The following is an 18,271-nucleotide window of genomic DNA, read 5'->3' on the forward strand; positions in this document are numbered from 1 at the left end:
TTGATCAGTTCTAAATGATTCATGTACCTGGTCAGTAGATCAAAGGGACAGATTATAAATCATGACTTTCTATACTACTACTATACTACTACAAAGAAAAATCTTGTTCAAAACACCCAGAAAGCATCAATGCACTTTCTTGGAAAACTGCCATGTAACTGAAATATATTTCAAAAAAAACTTTTGCATTAGTTTCTTACCATAAAGTTATTTTAAATTAGCTCTTAATTTCAATTACAATAGCTAATTTTTTACATGTACTTTGTAAAAATCTATGCAAGTATCAAAAAATATAAATTCTCATTCAACTGGTATATTAAAATCAAACAAGCAGTTCTTATTTTTATGGTGGTGTAAGAACTTTAAAGCAAATTTCTAATTTAACAGTTTAGATCACTAAAATGATGACTGGCTTGTTTAATTTGAAACACTGAATCATTGATTTTAGTTGCTGAGAGTCATTAAGTTCATACCACTATCAGTATAACAAGATTCAGAGTCAAAGATCAAGCTACTGTCACTGGTATTACCTATCCCTGTATTTAATCATAGACAAAAAGTTTATTAGGTAAAGTTATTTATGCAATTTATAAATCCCTTTTTTTGGTGTCTAAATGGAAAATTGCTTAGAAACCAGTTTTAGGACTTCACAAACCAGTTATCAATGTCTTCACCCAATAATTTATTCGTTTATTTAATTTGGGACTCGGGTCATAAAGTGACAGTCAATTTTTACTTCCATTTTGCTAGTTTTGGAACTAGTTCTTAACTCTAACTTACTGTCTGCTTTTGCCAATAAAGAATTGTTTAAAGTCCCACTCAGTAAAATTAGTGTAAACGTTCACATATTTAATAGTACCTTTAAAATAAGCATTACTACATTTAAAATGGTTCCAAAATGAATCTATAAATGGTAATATAAATTAAAAAATACAAACTTAAAAGTAAATAAATTTAACATTAGCTATGGTATAAATAATGGTAAATGTATAGTGTACCTTTGAGTCATTAAAATGTTTTAAAAAAAGAACATATTACCAGAACATTAGAAGCCATAGCCATGATTCTCAAATGTCAACAATCTATATTTGATATTGTTTTGGCCACTGCATTCTTCAATGAATAAATTAATGCTATAATTTCCAGCATTAAGTCCCAAGTCTTATTTTTCAATAGATCTTCTTTTCACACTCAATGTTGAATACATGGCTCTTTTCAAATGAATAAAAGAAGTATGTTTATTTTAGAGATCCATTTTGCGCAGGCTCATTCGACTGAAGGAATCTCTGGGAAGAGAATGAAAGGATATAATTATAAGTAAACAATTTTTACATATTCCTTTAAAATGTTTTATTTTTTTTCTGTTATATTGTAACAGAAAAAAATAAATGTATAAAATAAATGTTTTATTTTTTGAGAGTTATCTCAAAGGTTTGCTACCAAAAACTTACTACCTTTAAAGCCCCTCTGCCACCAAAGTTCTTACTAACTTTTAAGTTACTGAGTCATATGTTCTAGCTTAGAGACTTCTCTGTTATCAAAAGTATATTACAGTAACCACTTAGCCAAGTCATTGATCACTTATTCATTTGTGTAATAGCTGTATTAGATATTATGATAAATAAATAATGGGAGAGATTTCAGGAAAAGATTTTTTTTGATGTTATTAAAAAGCAAAGGCAGATGTTTCTTCTTTAAAATATTCTGAGTCATATATCTGTCATTCTCAAACTTCTGGGTTTTAAGTCTTTTTTATATGTAAAAATTGAGGACCCTAGGAAGCTTTTAGAAATTTAGAAAAATTTTACATTATTTTACACGTTACTATAAATGACATTGTTGATTAAAAATAACTTGCAAGAAATTTTAGAAGAGTGGTACTCATTTAATGTCTGGCTTAATAGAAGGCCTAGATTTGCTCATGTTTCTGCATTCAGTCTTAAAATAGTGCATGTGGTCTCTGGAAAACCATTGTACTCTCAGAATGGCAGGTAAGGCAAATAATATTTGGTATTAATATAAAATTAGCTTTGACTCTGGAACCTCCTGAAAGGGTTTCAAGGACCCCCCTCCATCATGGATTCCAGCTCATACTTTGAGAACCACTATCTTAATGCCCTATAAGCCTACTGCAAAATAATATTCCAGATTTTGTAAATCAGCAGAATAAAAAATTCAAATTCTAAGGGAGTTTTATTTTCTAAGATCTGAAGATGTTAATGAAGAGAATAATATTCTTCACTACCTCTTAATGTTTTTTCCTTTATCCTTAATTTCTTTTGCTTATCCTTCCTGTTATTTAGGTTAAGCTCTGAGGTTTACAGTCTCCAGGAGAGGAGAGGGCAGGTACAAAGAAGTCATGTTCAGCTTTGAATCTCAAAGCTTGTTTTTTTGTTCCAGGGAAAGTAGCAGTATTAAAAGCTAGATACTTATTAATCAAGAAGAGTTTCTCTAAATTCCAAAAAAATGCCTGTAAATATTAAGAACTGAAGCGTGGAGGACTGATCATAGAGAAAGGCAAAACTCAGGATAATAGTCTAAGGGAAAGTTTTCTTCAGACAGGAATAGGAAAGGAGCTGGAGAGATTTGAAGGATGTGAGACTAGCATTAGAAAAACTGCCTATGTCAGGGACCCAGCACCCTCATTCCAGGCAGGACCTCTGATCAGAGAGTAAAAGACTGGTGGGAGGGACTTACAGGCAACAAGAAGGCAGAAATTTTAAAAAGACTGAAGGGGAAGGCAAAAGTGGAGGTGGCTAGTGTTGCTTCCCACTGGGAATTTTAAGAAGAAACCACCTAAGATGTCTCGTATCAGTACAGGATGGTGGAAGCAAAATATTTTGCCAGAGAAAGGATGTAAAACAGGCCCTCTGGTCTCCTTCTGTTCCTGTATATTGTGGCATAGATTCAGATAATCTATATGCTCCCTGTAGGGGACATGACGTACAACAGGGACTTGGTCGACATTTTTTGAATGAGTATGATTTTTTTCAGAGGTCGAAGTACAAAAATATTAGATCACTGAAGGCCAAATATTAGATCCCAGAAGATCAAATAGCCAGTTTAACTTCCTTTTGTAATATATTATACCACACATCTATATTCTATTTTCATATGAGCAATTTCAAAGGCCTCCCAAATATTAATCAGGTAAGTACAATTTAATGGCTTTACTGTTATTAATTAAAAAAAAAAAAGGGTGGTAAAATATTGGTGCCACAAATATTCACTAGTTGTATATACGTTTGGATTTCCAAATGCAGATAAAGTAGTTTACTTTTAGCAGTCATCATGCCCTGTCCAGAATCCAGGTACTAAAAAGCAAAATATTAAGCACTGTCCTTGGAATTTTACATGCTATTTAATTTCCACAACAACCTCTTCAAGGTAAGAAATTTTACAGAGAAGAAACCGAAAAAATTAGATTAAATTACCTGCTCAAGTAGAACCAGGATCAGTTGTAGAAAATTCCAAGTTATTTCCATTTCTAATTTTATTTGTAACACTTAGAAAGTGGAAAAAAATGCTGAAGCCTCTTGATATTCAATGGGGTCACCTGTTTTAATACAAATCTAGAACCTACTGTATACTATTGATTATCAGGGCTGAGGGAAATAACTACCTGGCTCCTAATATATTTTAGTGAATTCTCCTACAAAAATACCAGAATGTGCAACAAGATTTTAAAAGGAATAGTTTTAGGAGGCCAGACTTATGTGTGGTATCCTGGTTAGTATGAGTACTTAACAAAACTTTGTGATTCTTGAATTACAGAAAGATCTGACATTTATATTAAAGGCTGATTCTTATATAGATGATAAAAGGATTATATTGAACTTGTTAGGTTAAAGGAGACAATACCTGAAACCATGTAATAAAAGTTACACTAATGCACTGTTAAATAATTCAAGCAGATTTCCTTTTTTTGAAGATATCCAAAATAAAAGAAAAAAGCATACCTGTGGCAGGTGACAGGTAATACTGCCTTGTATAACTGAGGGATCTTTCTGTTTATCAGAGGCTGTAGGGCCTCTTTAAGGCGATGATAGTTTCTCTCCAGTTCCCTTTGATATTCTTTTTGATCCGGTCCAATTAAACTCTTATTTTTTCTTAAGGCATCTTCACACCTAGAAAAAATAGTGTGTTATCAAACAATTTCTTCTGGTATAGTTTGAGAGCTTAGTAATACATATATAAATTTTCACCATGATGAAGCAATTCATTTTCTCAGTTGAGTGTTAAATATCCCCTCTTGTATTGTGTTTAAAGTAGAGAATAGATGATCAACTGAGAACCTTTAAAGTCTAACATTCACTTCCAGTTTTCAATTAATTGAAAATTATATATTTTTAATGTTAAATCTGAAGCCATTTTTTTCACACATCATCACTAAACTAAAAGCACTTTAAACATATAACCATACTCATTAATGAGGCACTGATGACATCTGGCACAGTGGTTTGCCTATGTTCAAATAGATGTTTCTTACATGAATAGATCATGATAATCTTTTATCTAATTTATTCAGATGTTTAAGAAAAAATATCTGGACCCTGATAAATGAAAGGATGTTAAAAAAACAATGAATATATATCACTACTTGCAGAATATAGCTAAAGTGGTGCTCAGGAAAATGTATAACCTTAAATGCTTATATTAGAAAAGGCGGCGAATACTGAGGAGCTAAGTGACTTAAAAAGAACAGAATAAATTTGAAGTATAAGGAAGGAAATAAAATTTAACCCATTTCCCATTTGCCCCAAGAATACTTGTCGACGGTGCTTGTGGCTGCAGCGTTCACTCTGAGATAACTTGCGGATTACAGTCCTAACCTTACCCCCAGTTATAGCATTCTGTGTTTTGTAGTGGTATTTCCACTTATATAGTAATTCTCAATCACTGAAAATGTCAAATCCTAGAAAATGTAGCATTCCTACCATGATGTTAAATTAATGCCAGCAGCGAGCTGCACTTTTTTTCAAAACGAGAAAAGGGTTAAAAGTATGATAGCTCTATATCAATAAAAGCAAAAGTTGGTTCTTTGAAAAAACAAAAAACAGACTAAGCGCAGGCAAGATTAAATGAGAGAAGATCTAATATCCTCTACTAAAAATTTAAAATGGGACAAAGTCAAATACAGCAGAAGTTTATGAAAGTTCGGAGACTATTATATTCAATTTAATGCAAATAAATTTGAAATTACACTTTTCTAGATTAATATTATTTACCAAAACAGACTTAAAACATGAATAATCCTAAAAGATCAAATACATTGAATCAGTCAAATCATAAATCTATCCACGAAGAAAACACTAACATGTAAATTCTACCGAATATTGTAAGGACAGATAATCCCAATGCAACACAGTTATTCTACAGTACAAAAACAAATGAACAAGCAAAAAACAACCCCCTGCCCCCCAAAAACCCCAACTATTCCAGAGTATAGGTGAAAAAAAGAACTATTCTCAAGAAAAGTTTCTGACTCATTTTTCAAGGATAAGATACCAAAATCTAATGGGGACTATAAGAATAAATTGTTTTGCAACTATTTTCATAGGTGAGATTGAATTACAATTTATTCTAATATTCTGATAGTTGCAAAACTCCCAAATAAAATAATAGGAAATGGTTTTACCAAATATTACACAAACACACAACTCATTTGATAAAATTTTTAAATTTGTCATGATAAAAACCCTTAGCATAATTACAAATAGGTGGGAACTTCTTTAACCTAATTAAAAATATCTATAAAATCCTGAAGAAACATTACACTCAGTGATGAAAACATTTCGTTTTAGCTCAGGAACAAGAAAATGATGCCTTCGATCACTATTCCCATTCAATATAGTACCAGAGGTCCTAAATATCACTGTAAAAAAGATTCTATAGATTAACTATTAGAATTAACAAGTGGGTTTGACGTTATTGTCATGTAAAATATATAAAACTCAAGTGCATTTCTATATACCAGTAAACAAAATATAATTCAAAAAGATACCATTAACAAAAACATAAAAGTATTTAATACCAAGGTATAAATCAAAAGATATATAAGGCCTCTACAGAAAATATTAAGAAAAGATTTAAAAGATCTAAGTAAATGGAGAAATACATGGACTATTTTTCATTGTGAACCACTTTCCTATATTTTCTCTTTTCAATAGTCCCTTAAGACTCATATTATACCATGGCACTGGATATTCTCAATTTGAAGATCTTTATGTAGGAAGCCTTGAATACCTTTTAGTAAAATCTTTGAAGCAGAGTCGCAATTTATTATGATGTCTGAAGAGTTTTGGGTCACTGGGTATTTCAGATAGGAAAACCTGGGCAACTTCCAAAGGCCCCTGTAAAATAAGAAAATAAGAAGTGTGTTTTGTCTTCGCTGAAATCACAGAGATAGAATTTACGCAAATGATCTTTCTGAGATGCTGCATTTAAGCTTAATGCATATGTCTACATCTACAGAATCAGAGACAGATTCTAGCAATATGTTTTTAGCTTTTCCTAATGTCAAATCTATATTCTTGCCTACTGCAATTAAATTAACTTATTAGTTCATTTTCAAATAAGATTGATTATTATATTCATTAATGGATTTTACCTTGTAGTTTTTACATTCTTTAATTTATAAAAGTTGTTGGGCTACTGGCAATCAACTATCAATCCACTGATTATTAGACTTCATTTCCTGAAACATTTCCTCAGTATTCCAACTGTGTTCCTAACACTATAAATTAAAGATGATTATCTTTTATAAGTTACATTATTTGGAAGTAAAACCTCCAAATCATGTAAGTTTTTAGGGGGTAAAAGTCTTTAAAGTGTTTACATCAGTTTAGGTAGGGCATTTTTTGGTTCGTTCCTTTAACCTAAAAAATAGGGTTAAGATGTATTACGTGAAAACTTGAATTTGAAGCCCATCTGGATTCTCCCTTACCTTAGAATACTCCCTAATTATCAGCAAGGAGAAAATGGGGATGGCTTCTAATCTGCATATGACAAATTAACAGTAATATCTTGTATATATATATATTATTAAAATTTTCAAAATGATTCCACATTACTTATTTTTTCCTCACAACTCACTGTGGAGATCTGGAGAGGATAACATCGGGGATTTTCTAAGAGAGCAGGCGTTCACATGCACGTACATAGCTCTGAAAATGAACCTTCTTTAGAGCACATTCTTTCAGTACGAGCTTTTAAAGGAAAGGCTATTTTAAGTGAATCAATTCCTTCTTAATACAATGTTTAAGCATAGATAGGTAGAAAAACATAAGGCAGTATAGAAGACACATGAAAACCTTAACAACTGAGATTACACTAAAATTTTTTGTTTTTCCGTTTGCCTTCATTTATATTTTCTGTGTCTTTTACAACCAGTTTTAACATATACCTTTTTCGCTTGATGTGGCACTTATTTGTGGTCTTTGTAAAATATAAAATCATACCAAATTCCATTTACAATTTAAACAGTACCAGCAAAAAGCACTAACTTGATTCACTGTTGTGCCTACAGATCCCTGGAGTACCATCTGAAGCATTTTGGGATCTGCGGGATCCTGATGTGTTGCAAATGCCAACTCCTGTGTCTTTTTCTGCATGTCTTCAATAGCAACTTCAATTGGTGTTAAGATGATCTGAGTGAAATAACATCTATTAGATCAGTGTACATATAAAAACTATTTAATGAGCTTTATATATAAGCAATTAAATCATGAAAAGAAGAGGAGACCAATTGTAAACTGTTATCTAACAATAATAAAATTCCAAACTTTGGATTTCCAAAAAAAAAAAAAAAAGTCGATCTTTTAAAGCAATAGCTGAGGGTGAGCTAGTGACTTAAAAGAAATCTAAAGTTAATGTCTCAAAAATGGGTAAATTTCTAGTATGTTCCCATGTGCGGGCGGTACATAATGCTGTGTTCACATTATTCTCACATGGCTCCAACGTACTTGTTTCACCAATTCTGTTACCCCATTTGTGAACTTACCTCCTCTTTGTGAGTGACATTGACCCTTGTTTTAATATAAGGAAAAGCATGAGAAGTAGTCAGAATGGTCTTCCGTTTGAACTGTTCATGAAGCTCACCGTGGGCACGCCCATCTAAAGTAAAGGGTGTACAGTACATGAAACGGCGAAGATTATAATTTTTGTCAAAATATGTGATTCTGTCCTTCATCTCATATGTGTCAAAGTATGGCTCCACATAAGTAATCTGAATATATGCCTGGGAAAAGAGAAAGGTCCTTCATTTTCTCACTGTTAAATCACCATTCAGTCTTTCTCCAACAAAATCAGTCTCAAAGACTGATTTTGAGTCATTACAGTCTACTTCAGCTTACCTTGTTCGGATCTAATTTACACTTGTCTACAGGATTAGAATCCTTGATAACTTCAACAACATCCTCTCCAAATCTTTCTCCATAAAAGCCCTACAATAAAGAAAAAGAAATCTTTTACATGAAGTTAACAGTATTAGAATAGAGAAGGCCTCTGAAAGATACTCCTGAGCAAAATTAGGCCATTTAGTAAGTTCTTGTACAACTATGTCAATAATTACAAAATAATAATTACTTAGGTTCACAAAAATTATATTTAGCCTACAAATTAGCATGGTCTCAGACCATATTTATTCAACATTATCCCTATCTAGTCATTTAAATAACATAAAATAGAAAAAAAAGATTTTCTTCAATAAAAAGACAGGATTCCACAAGAGGGCCTCAAGAAAAACAAAGAGAACAGAAAGCAGAGAGAGACAAAGGAAACAGTATTTTAGATGTAGAGGCTCTTTTATTGAGTTCGATGTGGCCTGATTTCTTGCAGACATGAGTCAATGAACGAGCATTCATTTTTGTGAATGATTTAATGTAATGTTCCAGAATTTTCAAATAAAAGCACTGACCTATTGAAGTATTATATAGGTTTAGATTTTGAAAAAGTAACCCTGGGTCAAGAATGTAGTGACTTTTTCCATGTGACACCAAGTAGCAAACATGGGCAATGAATAGAGCTATTTCGAAGGAAAAATTTCATCTGAATCTTCAAAGATGAAACCCTACTCTTCCTTAAAAGATAATTTTTTGATTAAGTTTGGGAAATCCTGTCTCAATATTTCCCAAGACTTACCTAGCCTCTTGAAAAACTTAAGCCAATTTATGGAAGTTGAGCCCCAAAAAGTCACCAATCAGAATATAAAAGTGGAGAATTTTAAAAACAAGCCTAGAACAAGCTTCTCAAACTCTTATATGAATACAAATCACCTGGAGATTTGTTTAAAGTAGATTTTGATTCAGAAGGTCTAAATAGGGCCTGAGATTCTGTAATTTTTTTTTTTTTTTAAATGCCTACAGCACCTGGTCTTCCTAGGTGTTCTCCCATCAAGTACTAACCAGGCCCAATCCTGCTTAGCTTCCGAGATCAGACATCAGGCTTGTTCAGGGTGGTATGGCTGTAGACCATGGACTGTGACTCTGCTGAGGCGCGAATCCAGGATCTTCTGTGCGTAAAGCAGACGTGCTAACCACTACACTGTGGAACCATATCCCTGATATTCTATATTTCAAGCAATCTCTCAGGTGATGCCAATGCTTCTGGTCCCTGAACCACACTTTGAGTGATAAGAATAGAGAAAGGTTGGAAAGAATAACTATAGCAAAAAAAAAAAAAATTGCTTAGCCTTATAAATATGAAAAATAATCATTTATGGTAGAAATTAAGACTATCCAGAAGCACTAGAGCAAAAATTTACAATCAGTATCCCTGCACCAAAAAAAAAATATTTGTATGTGGAACAGTTAACTAGGTTAAGGGATTCTATGGTATGATTTCAAGCTTTTAAATTCTAAGGATATCTCACTGGGAATCAGTTAAACCAAAGCGATAAAGCTCTGAGTCAGAAATTTCTTGGGGTTCTAGTTCCATCATTAGTTGCTACTCAATTCTTTATGCCTTTTCCTACAAAATGTGTACAATACTATAATTTCTCCATAAATCACGGTAATTCTGAAGGGCATAGGGTTTCTAAAATATGTGAAAATAGAACCTCAAAAGAAAAAAAAGCTAATATTATTTTACTATTGCCATAAAAGATTTGAAAGAGATTATTCAGTATTGTTTTACTTATCAAAAATCCTTCCACTCTAAATGAATAGCTTATTTGTTAGGATTTGGCTTATTAAGTGATTAGATCTGGATCTGAAAGTCTATTCATCACCATAAATTAAAGACGACATTTTATGATTCACCACAGCATTCACCTCCAATCTGTGAGATATCTCTGCAAGTTTAGTTATTGCAGGCTCCTTGTAAACAAATTCCTGTTCATCCAAATCCCCGAACTTGGTTCCATAAAAACCAACACGAAAATAGGTGCCAAACATCCGCTTACCATCCTAGATTTAGGAAAATAAAGAAACTTTAATATAAAGTCTTTTCATTTTTCACATTATATATAGATAACCTTAGAATGTAATTCCCGAAACCATAAAAATTTTCAAAATTACAATATTTTATTATTTCTCAATGAAGGTAAACACAAAGTAAATAATCTTTTTTCATTATTTCTAACAAATAACATGCCATTGGACTTTTACCAAGTGACTAAATCACATATGGTATACGTTTTTCAAGGTTTGTACCAAGTAACTACTTCACATTGGTCCATACATTTGAAATAAATTCACTTGTTTTCCTTATTGCAAGAAAAGATGCTTGGTATAACATGAACTGTGTCTTAATTATCCTGAAATTAGAGCTTACTAAATAAAGTTAAATTTAAAAACACTAACATTTTTAATTAGCATTAGCCTTTATATAATCTCTTTACAGATATTAAATGAGATCATACAAATTAGGAGCCAAGTAGAGCACCTGGCAGAGAGAAGATGATCAGATAGTTAAGGCTATCAATATTGAGAAGCACTAACCCAAAAGTTTACAATCAGTATTCTTGTGCCAATAAAATATTGATATGTGCAAGAGTAACTAAATATGGAACAGAAAGGGGAAAAATATAAGAATAAAAGATAAAAAGAAGAAACACTTGAGATGAGTTGGTTAATCTATAGTCCCAAACCACCTACTGCATACATTAACCACACATTCATTTCAAGTATGAAGTATAGTAAGGTCACTCTTACACAGTGCATTTGAAAGTGAATTCCTTTAATAAAGATAAAAGTTAAAAACTTTCTATGCAATTCTTTCACTTTAGATACAAAAATATTTCAGAAGGATTTTGTGGTGGCTCCTACATACACAGACATGTGTTAAGTATTTAAATATCACTGAATTCTCTTTAAGCTTAATTTGTCTTCTATTTATTTTTCCTATATTGAGTTCTAATTGAAAAGGCAAAAGGGCATGTAAAATAAGTCTCAAATTTCACAGACAATTAAGCAAAATGGGAAATGCTGATTCTTAATTTACTGGTTTTATAATACAAACAACAAAACACAGTGACTAAAAACATCCCCATATTTTTATCCAGAAGAAGTAAAGTTTCTTTTTAAAAAATGTCTCTGGCACTAAAGAAACTTAAGATTTCTAATTAAAATGTTTTCACAAGTTAAATTTGAAAATTTAACAGACATAAAAATTAACTGATCTCTATAACAAAGGAAATCTTTCAAGAGAGAGTAAATGAATTCAATCAAAATTATAATTAAAACCATTGATATGACAATGGAACAATATAATAATAGCAAATTTTGACATAATTAAGGAATTAAAGCACTTTGTAGAAAATAAAGATATTTGAAAAAAATTAGTAATTCGTGATTAGTTTTCCAAAATAGCACACACATACATACATACATACATACATACATACATACATACATATGTGTTCCTCTTTTTAAGAACACAGATATTAAAATATTGTTATTCTGGCTGTACTCCTCTCAGAGGTTTCCAATTTAAAACACTATTCCAAACCTTCAATATTGTGGCCTTTTAAATATTTGAAGACAGCTATTAAGATGTTTCCTTTAGCTAAACTTTCCAGTTCTCAATCATCTTCATTATGACAGTAATTACTATTTAGTTTGCATTTTATTAGTTTTTCAATGCCATCTTAAATGTGGTATTTCAGAAATAGACATCATACTGCTGATATGATCTGATCAGTGAAGGGATCAGTGGCCTCACTGCTTCCCTGGATCTGGACTTGGATTTTATTAACACAGCTTAAAACTGAACTACTAAGCAGCTATTTAAAACTCTTTATTTACTTTCTCACACTAACATTCAGTTCAAGAAAAAAAATTGAGTGCTTACAATGTGTTAGGCACTCTTCATCAGTAATAGAAAAATAAAAATAAGATTTGGTTCAAGAGTAAAAAAGGTATTCAAATAATTGCAATACAAAGGGTCATGTGCTATAATTAAAAAGTGGTATCAAGAAATATTAACCCTGTTGGAACCAGGTCACAAAAGAGGTGGCATACAAACTCAACGAATGAACAGTGGACGTGAGAGGAAAGGAAAGGACATTGCAGTACAAAAAGAGAAAGGGAAACGAAAGGAGGATGCAAAGTTATGAAACAGAATGTATGTAAGGAAAACTACTCATTTACCCAATCGCATATTTGAGTGCTTACTATGTGTCAGCAAACTGTTCTAGACATGTGAGAAATCAGTGGACAAAAGAGACAGAGGAAGTGGTCAGGATAGGTCTCATCAAGGTGACATCTGAGCAAAGATGTAAAGGAGATGTGAGAGTTATTCATGTGGATCTTTGGAGAAAGTGCAGGCAGAGAGAAGAGATGGTGCACGGGTCTCAGGGCAGGAGCCTCTCCAGTGTTTGGATAATAGGAAGGTGGCCAGTGTGGCTAAAGAGAGTAAGCGGGAAAATGGAGGTGATAAGATCAAAGAGGTAACTATATGGAGTTACTAGAATTGAAAATGAATGTGTGTGTACGAAGGTGGAGGAAGGAGCAGCAGAGGAAAGTTAAGAGTCTGAGTAAATTTATTTTCAACTGGAGTCCTCTAGTGTCAAATCACTGACGCTCTCAGGTTCATGAAAGCATAATTACATAGCTTCATCTTCAGGAAAAAACATCATCTTTATTTCTTCCTCAGAGTTTTGGACCACAGGATATTTGTTTTTCCTTGGCATATTTTTTTTAAAACCCATTTCCTATCATCTAGCCTATGTTTTCTAACATCGCTTTCTCTTACTGTTAGGAACTGTTTTCGAACTTCCCGTTATTCCCATACTTCAACGTGTTCTTCCTTAGCGGTTCTACTTATTAAGTCCACAATCTTATGGATAATGAAACTATGTCCTAGACAAGGAAATCCACCTACTCATCTATCCATATGTCTAATGGTTGAAATCTCTTATGACAAGTATATCTTAAATCTGTTCCAGTTCTTTTTATCTGTATTTCATAAGAAACATTCTGTTAGGCTAGTTGTATATTTCCACAATGACACCACTTTTATAACTTCTTTTATCCTCACCCAATTATTTTCCACTATGCTTCCTTCAAGTTAACTGATCTGCATATAGGCATAGCAGTATTTCACATACTGGTAATTCTCTTCCTTTCTATTAGATCTATTCCTCTTAAAGAACACATATGCTTTTATTAGTTTATTTAATCATAGATCTCAATATGGGGACGTAACACTTCTTAGATATTATTAACCAAATTGTACTAAGATTTTAGATAACAGTAATAATAACAATAATAATCTCCATCATTTTTTGAATACTTAATATGTGCCAGACACTAGCTATCCACTTTACATGCATTATATCAATCTCATCACAACTCTGAGCTAGGTACCATTATTTTCCCCCTATACTGCATATATGAAGAAAAGTAACTTGCCCAAGGTCACAGTGTGTGAACCATACTGTGGTGTATGGGAGTTAAAGCCCAATATATTTGACACCTTAGTCCAAGTTCTTAATCAAGCTATGTAATCTCCATACTCTATATACTGGTATACAAACTCTAGGACATAAGTATATATACCATCTTCCACTTCTCTGATGTTTTCCTTGAGAATTTTTGAGACATTCCTTGAGTCAATTGCTTGGTACTTCCTTCTCTGTTTTGTCTTCCTCTATATTATAACACTGTCCTTTACTGTGGATACAAATTGTCTACTTCTGAATACAAATGGATCACTATTTGGTAAATTGATAAATGTATCTTTTTAAAATGAAAATATACATACACAAAGTGAGATGATTATACAAATTTCCATACAGATATTCAACATTTCTCTTTTTTTCTAAAGATATTTTAAAATGCAATCACAAGAAATGATTAAAGCATACTTTATCTCCTATTATTTAATAAAATGGACTCGGGAAAATAAAGGTGAACACTAAACAGCCATTAAAGTACTGAATCAGGCACAAGAGAGCCACTAAGATTCATGAAGGGCTCATGATTTGTTACTTCGCATAGTTAATACTTTACCAAATTGCTAAGTATCAATTTTTAGAGTTATCTTTTACATACATACACAAACGCACACATGCATCCCCAAAAAGCTTTGCCAACTCAAATAATTTGTGCCAAATCAAGGAGCATAATGAAAAATATAACTATGGCTAATATATAAGCACAGAAGGCATTTCCTGTAAGTCAAAGAGTGATGATTTATCAATTCAAAGAGTCTTTCTACAATGTTTAAATTATCATTCCTGAATTTCAACCCAGTGAGAGTTAAACTTTGAGAATATAAGGAAATTAGCTAGGAAACATAGTTCTTAGAAAAAATGAAATTACTGAAGTTTTCTGAGTCAAAAAGAAAAATATTCACAAGATAGGAACTTACCACAATAGACAATAGTAAAAGTAGGGAGTAGGGTCAGCAACCAGGGGCAAGAGAGAAGAGAAAACAGAAAGCATTTTAATTAGGGAAATTTCAAAACAAATAAGCAGCAAATGGTAGCAAACACATTTTTAAAATGCAAGCATCCACTTAAGTTTTACAAGGAAAAGGCAAAAAATAAGCGTGCAACAATTTTAGAAGCTACAAAGCTAAAGGCCCAGTGAAAAGTAGTGACAAGAATATAAACAAGAAAATAAAGCCTGTGCGACTTTTACCATGCAATAAACATGATGACAGAATGATATTAATGTCATAACCAGTGAAAATTATACCTTTCAGGGGTCGATTTAGCATCAAGCAGACTAGTAATAAACTGCTCAGAGGTTTCAATACATCTTCTTTTATGCCTACTTTTCAGCTAATTCCATTTCATGTTAGGAAATTCATAAGGAACTTTATCACTCACAGATAACCATGGCAAGTCTCTTTATATATGTCTTAATTGAGCCACAGATGAGGGATTCTATACTAAATATTAATAAGGTCATACACATGTAATCTGGAGAATTAAGGTACATATAAAAGCACAAAAGCAAAAGGAGGGAACCAATTCAAAAATGAAAGAAAATGGAGTAGTAACATTTATTCTTAAGATTTTCTATTTGGGTCGCAAAACCAAACAGAGAAAGTCTAAACCGCTTAGTCAACATAAACCTGATTACCAAGTGAAAGGCAAAGCAGACAATTTAAAAAATACACCTAGCTTTAAATAAATCTGATTTATTAATACCTTGCTTTACCTCATCAAAATAAATTAGGGTACATTTTATATGATTCCTTCCTTTAAAGTGAAATTTAAAACAATGGCAATCAATTTCTTCCTGGAATTTTTCAGGTAAGATTTGATTTTTATATAACTTTTCGTGAGCCCAACAACTTAGAACATAAAAGGAAGCACTCGTAATCTTCATTAAACATCAATTATCAAACACTATCAGAATGAGGTCAAATTAAATTTACGGTTCTCTCAACCTCTTTATCCATACCCAGAACAAAATTTAAACGACAAAAGTAAATTTCTTTCCTCAGTAGTGCTTATACTCAAAGTGAAGTGACTCAAGATCAAATTAACACATTCTTTCATCAATTCTAAGATGCATATTTTTTTGCTCACATTTTAATATCTTTGCAGTTGGCATCTTTCAACTGATAGGATGTTGTAGCTTAATACACAGGTTTCTTTTTTCTTTCTTAAAGGCATGTAAAATAATGGGATGTCTTACAGTTGATGGCATCTTAGATCAGATGAAATACAGTATTTTCTATTTATACCTCTGAGCAATAACACATAAATCGACCTCTGTAAAATGAGGTGAAACAATATGGTTAAAAAGAAATCTGTGTGTAAAAGTCGATGAAAGAAAATGCTCCAAAGGATAAAAACAAACTAAAGTGATGACAAAGTGGATCATTTACCAAAGAATCTCATTAGTGTAATATGTGGATTTCCATGCACTGCCTATAACCTCTTAATAATAAAATTTTTAAAATAGCTTACAGTACTTTAACAAATTTCTTTGGTTAATGAATTCAGTTGACAGCAGATAGCAACAGAATGCCCACAGCTAGCACATGTGGGCAAAGCATTGGCATAAGAAATCTGATCAAATCAATCTATTAGTGCCTTTAACTAACTAAAACATTACCTACCTCCCAGCCAGTACTCTGTATAATAAAAAGTAAAAAAGGGCAAGTCATAAAAAAAACTGTTTAAAAAAAACAAAAAAAGGCCAAAGGAAGTTCAGTAGTGTAAAGGTACCATATACCATAAATCCTTCTCCATGAATAGAAGACACTAAGATATTTTAAAATACTATATTTTTTCACTTAAGATTGCAGATAATTTTATAAACAGCTTGTTCAAAACCTAGTAGCTAAGATTTCACCTTTTAAAACTTTAAAAGTGAAAGTACAAATCTTAGAGAAAGAAAGGCAACTGCTTTTTTTTCCCATTTGTGTGTCTAAATTAGATTTCTAAATAAACTGAGCTACCCAGGGTAAATTGGGATAGAAATTGCCACTTTGCTCAATTGTCTTTATATAAATGGATAAAAGTTTCTTGGAATCTACTAGCTCTAGGTGGTCCAGACCTGACATGTATAATTTGCAATTTACAGCTCTAGAAGCTGGGATGAGGTTCCTTTGACAGTGTATGTATGTATAACTGATTGTAAGAAAGACCCACTTGTTATGATCATGAATCCTAGTAAATCTTTGCAACTTCAATATTTTAGTAGCTGACAATAACATTCTGGCTTAACAGTATAGCAGCCCTATTTTAAGACTGATAAAGAGTTTTCAGATTATATCAATTCATCTAGAACAGCTTAGTCCATGGCAAGAAAGAGGAGGTCAAGCCCATGGACAATGAAATAGGACTAGTACTGAACACAAAACTAGATTTTTAATACTCCACTTCCTTTTTAGATGATGGCAGTAGCAGATAATAGCGCAGGTAGTACAGGAAAGGGAACAGAAAAGTGGAGAAGGAAAAGGCTCAACAGGATATTTCACAGAATTTCAATGGAGCCAAGAATTTAGTTTCAAGGACATCAGTTGGTAGTAGTTTACTTCATTTTAAAACTAAGTTTATTTTGATTTTAATTTTGGTGATAATATGTGGATCCCATGAACTATAAACCAGTACTGAAGTCATACTATATTATAATCGAATAAACATAACAATTTTATTCATTATTTTCATATTCAAAATATGTCAAAGGATTAGTGAATAGTAACATCTAGGAAAAACAATTAAGTCTAGTTGAAATCACTAAAAATATTAGGAGTTTATTAAACTTTCATATCGTTTAATTAAAAATTAATTTGAATAGAAAACTTTTTGGCAGCAAAGGAATAGAAATCAATTTAAAAATTGGATTTATAATTATAACTCATACTGTATAACAGAAAATAACTCACAATTTAAAAAATTTTGGCAGTTAGTAATAATCCAAAAAAAGTGAAGGAAAAAAGAAAAGCTATGTAGGAAGTTTATGATAATCATAATCTACTTTAGGTAAATTCATTTTTTATTAATGAGCCTAGCTTTGGCCCTGAACCATCATTTTGACACTGTTCATTTGTAACCTGATTAAAATGGTCATTTCATGGGATCTAGTTTGACATAGGTACAAAGCAACACTAATGCTTTTAGACAATTTTCTCTGTTTATACTGAAGTTAGAAATTGTGATCGTTACCTGATGAACAATTTTGCTGAATGCTTCTTGAAGTTTACCATGAATCGTGGATAGTTTCTTTGCATCCCGATTAGCTTCATGAATAGGAATAAGTACTTTGTAAACCTCATTAACTGCTTCATACATACCAGCCTATAAGAATAATGTTATAAGATATTGCTTTCTTTAACATAAATAAGAAAGTAAATATTTACAATT

General features: G+C 32.0%; 1 protein-coding gene and 1 pseudogene across 9 annotated transcripts in view; both read right to left on the bottom strand.

The window, feature by feature from the left end:
- Positions 1-669: 669 nt before the first annotated feature.
- Positions 670-18,271, bottom strand: part of DOCK7 (dedicator of cytokinesis 7) — a 171,572-nt gene continuing 153,970 nt past the window's right edge. For 3 of the 9 annotated variants that reach the window (XM_039888081.1, XM_039888063.1, XM_039888045.1), the window contains 9 exons: positions 18,074-18,205; positions 16,522-16,536; positions 10,272-10,397; positions 8,355-8,444; positions 8,003-8,239; positions 7,506-7,649; positions 6,247-6,353; positions 3,960-4,127; positions 670-1,286 (listed from right to left, as the gene is read on the bottom strand). In XM_039888081.1, coding sequence (XP_039744015.1) covers positions 1,244-1,286; positions 3,960-4,127; positions 6,247-6,353; positions 7,506-7,649; positions 8,003-8,239; positions 8,355-8,444; positions 10,272-10,397; positions 16,522-16,536; positions 18,074-18,205 — 1,062 coding nt within the window. In that variant the 3' untranslated portion in view covers positions 670-1,243. Of the gene's footprint in view, positions 1,287-3,959; positions 4,128-6,246; positions 6,354-7,505; positions 7,650-8,002; positions 8,240-8,354; positions 8,445-10,271; positions 10,407-16,521; positions 16,537-17,900; positions 17,955-17,986; positions 18,206-18,271 lie in introns of those variants that run through there. The other 6 variants (XM_039888091.1, XM_039888053.1, XM_039888027.1 and 3 more) reach the window with 5 other exon arrangements.
- On the bottom strand, positions 9,357-9,471 carry LOC120581321 (uncharacterized; annotated as a pseudogene).

This window comes from Pteropus medius, unplaced genomic scaffold (assembly GCF_902729225.1).
Source record: "Pteropus medius unplaced genomic scaffold, Ma_sr-lr_union100, whole genome shotgun sequence".
Taxonomy (NCBI): Eukaryota; Metazoa; Chordata; class Mammalia; order Chiroptera; family Pteropodidae; genus Pteropus; species Pteropus medius.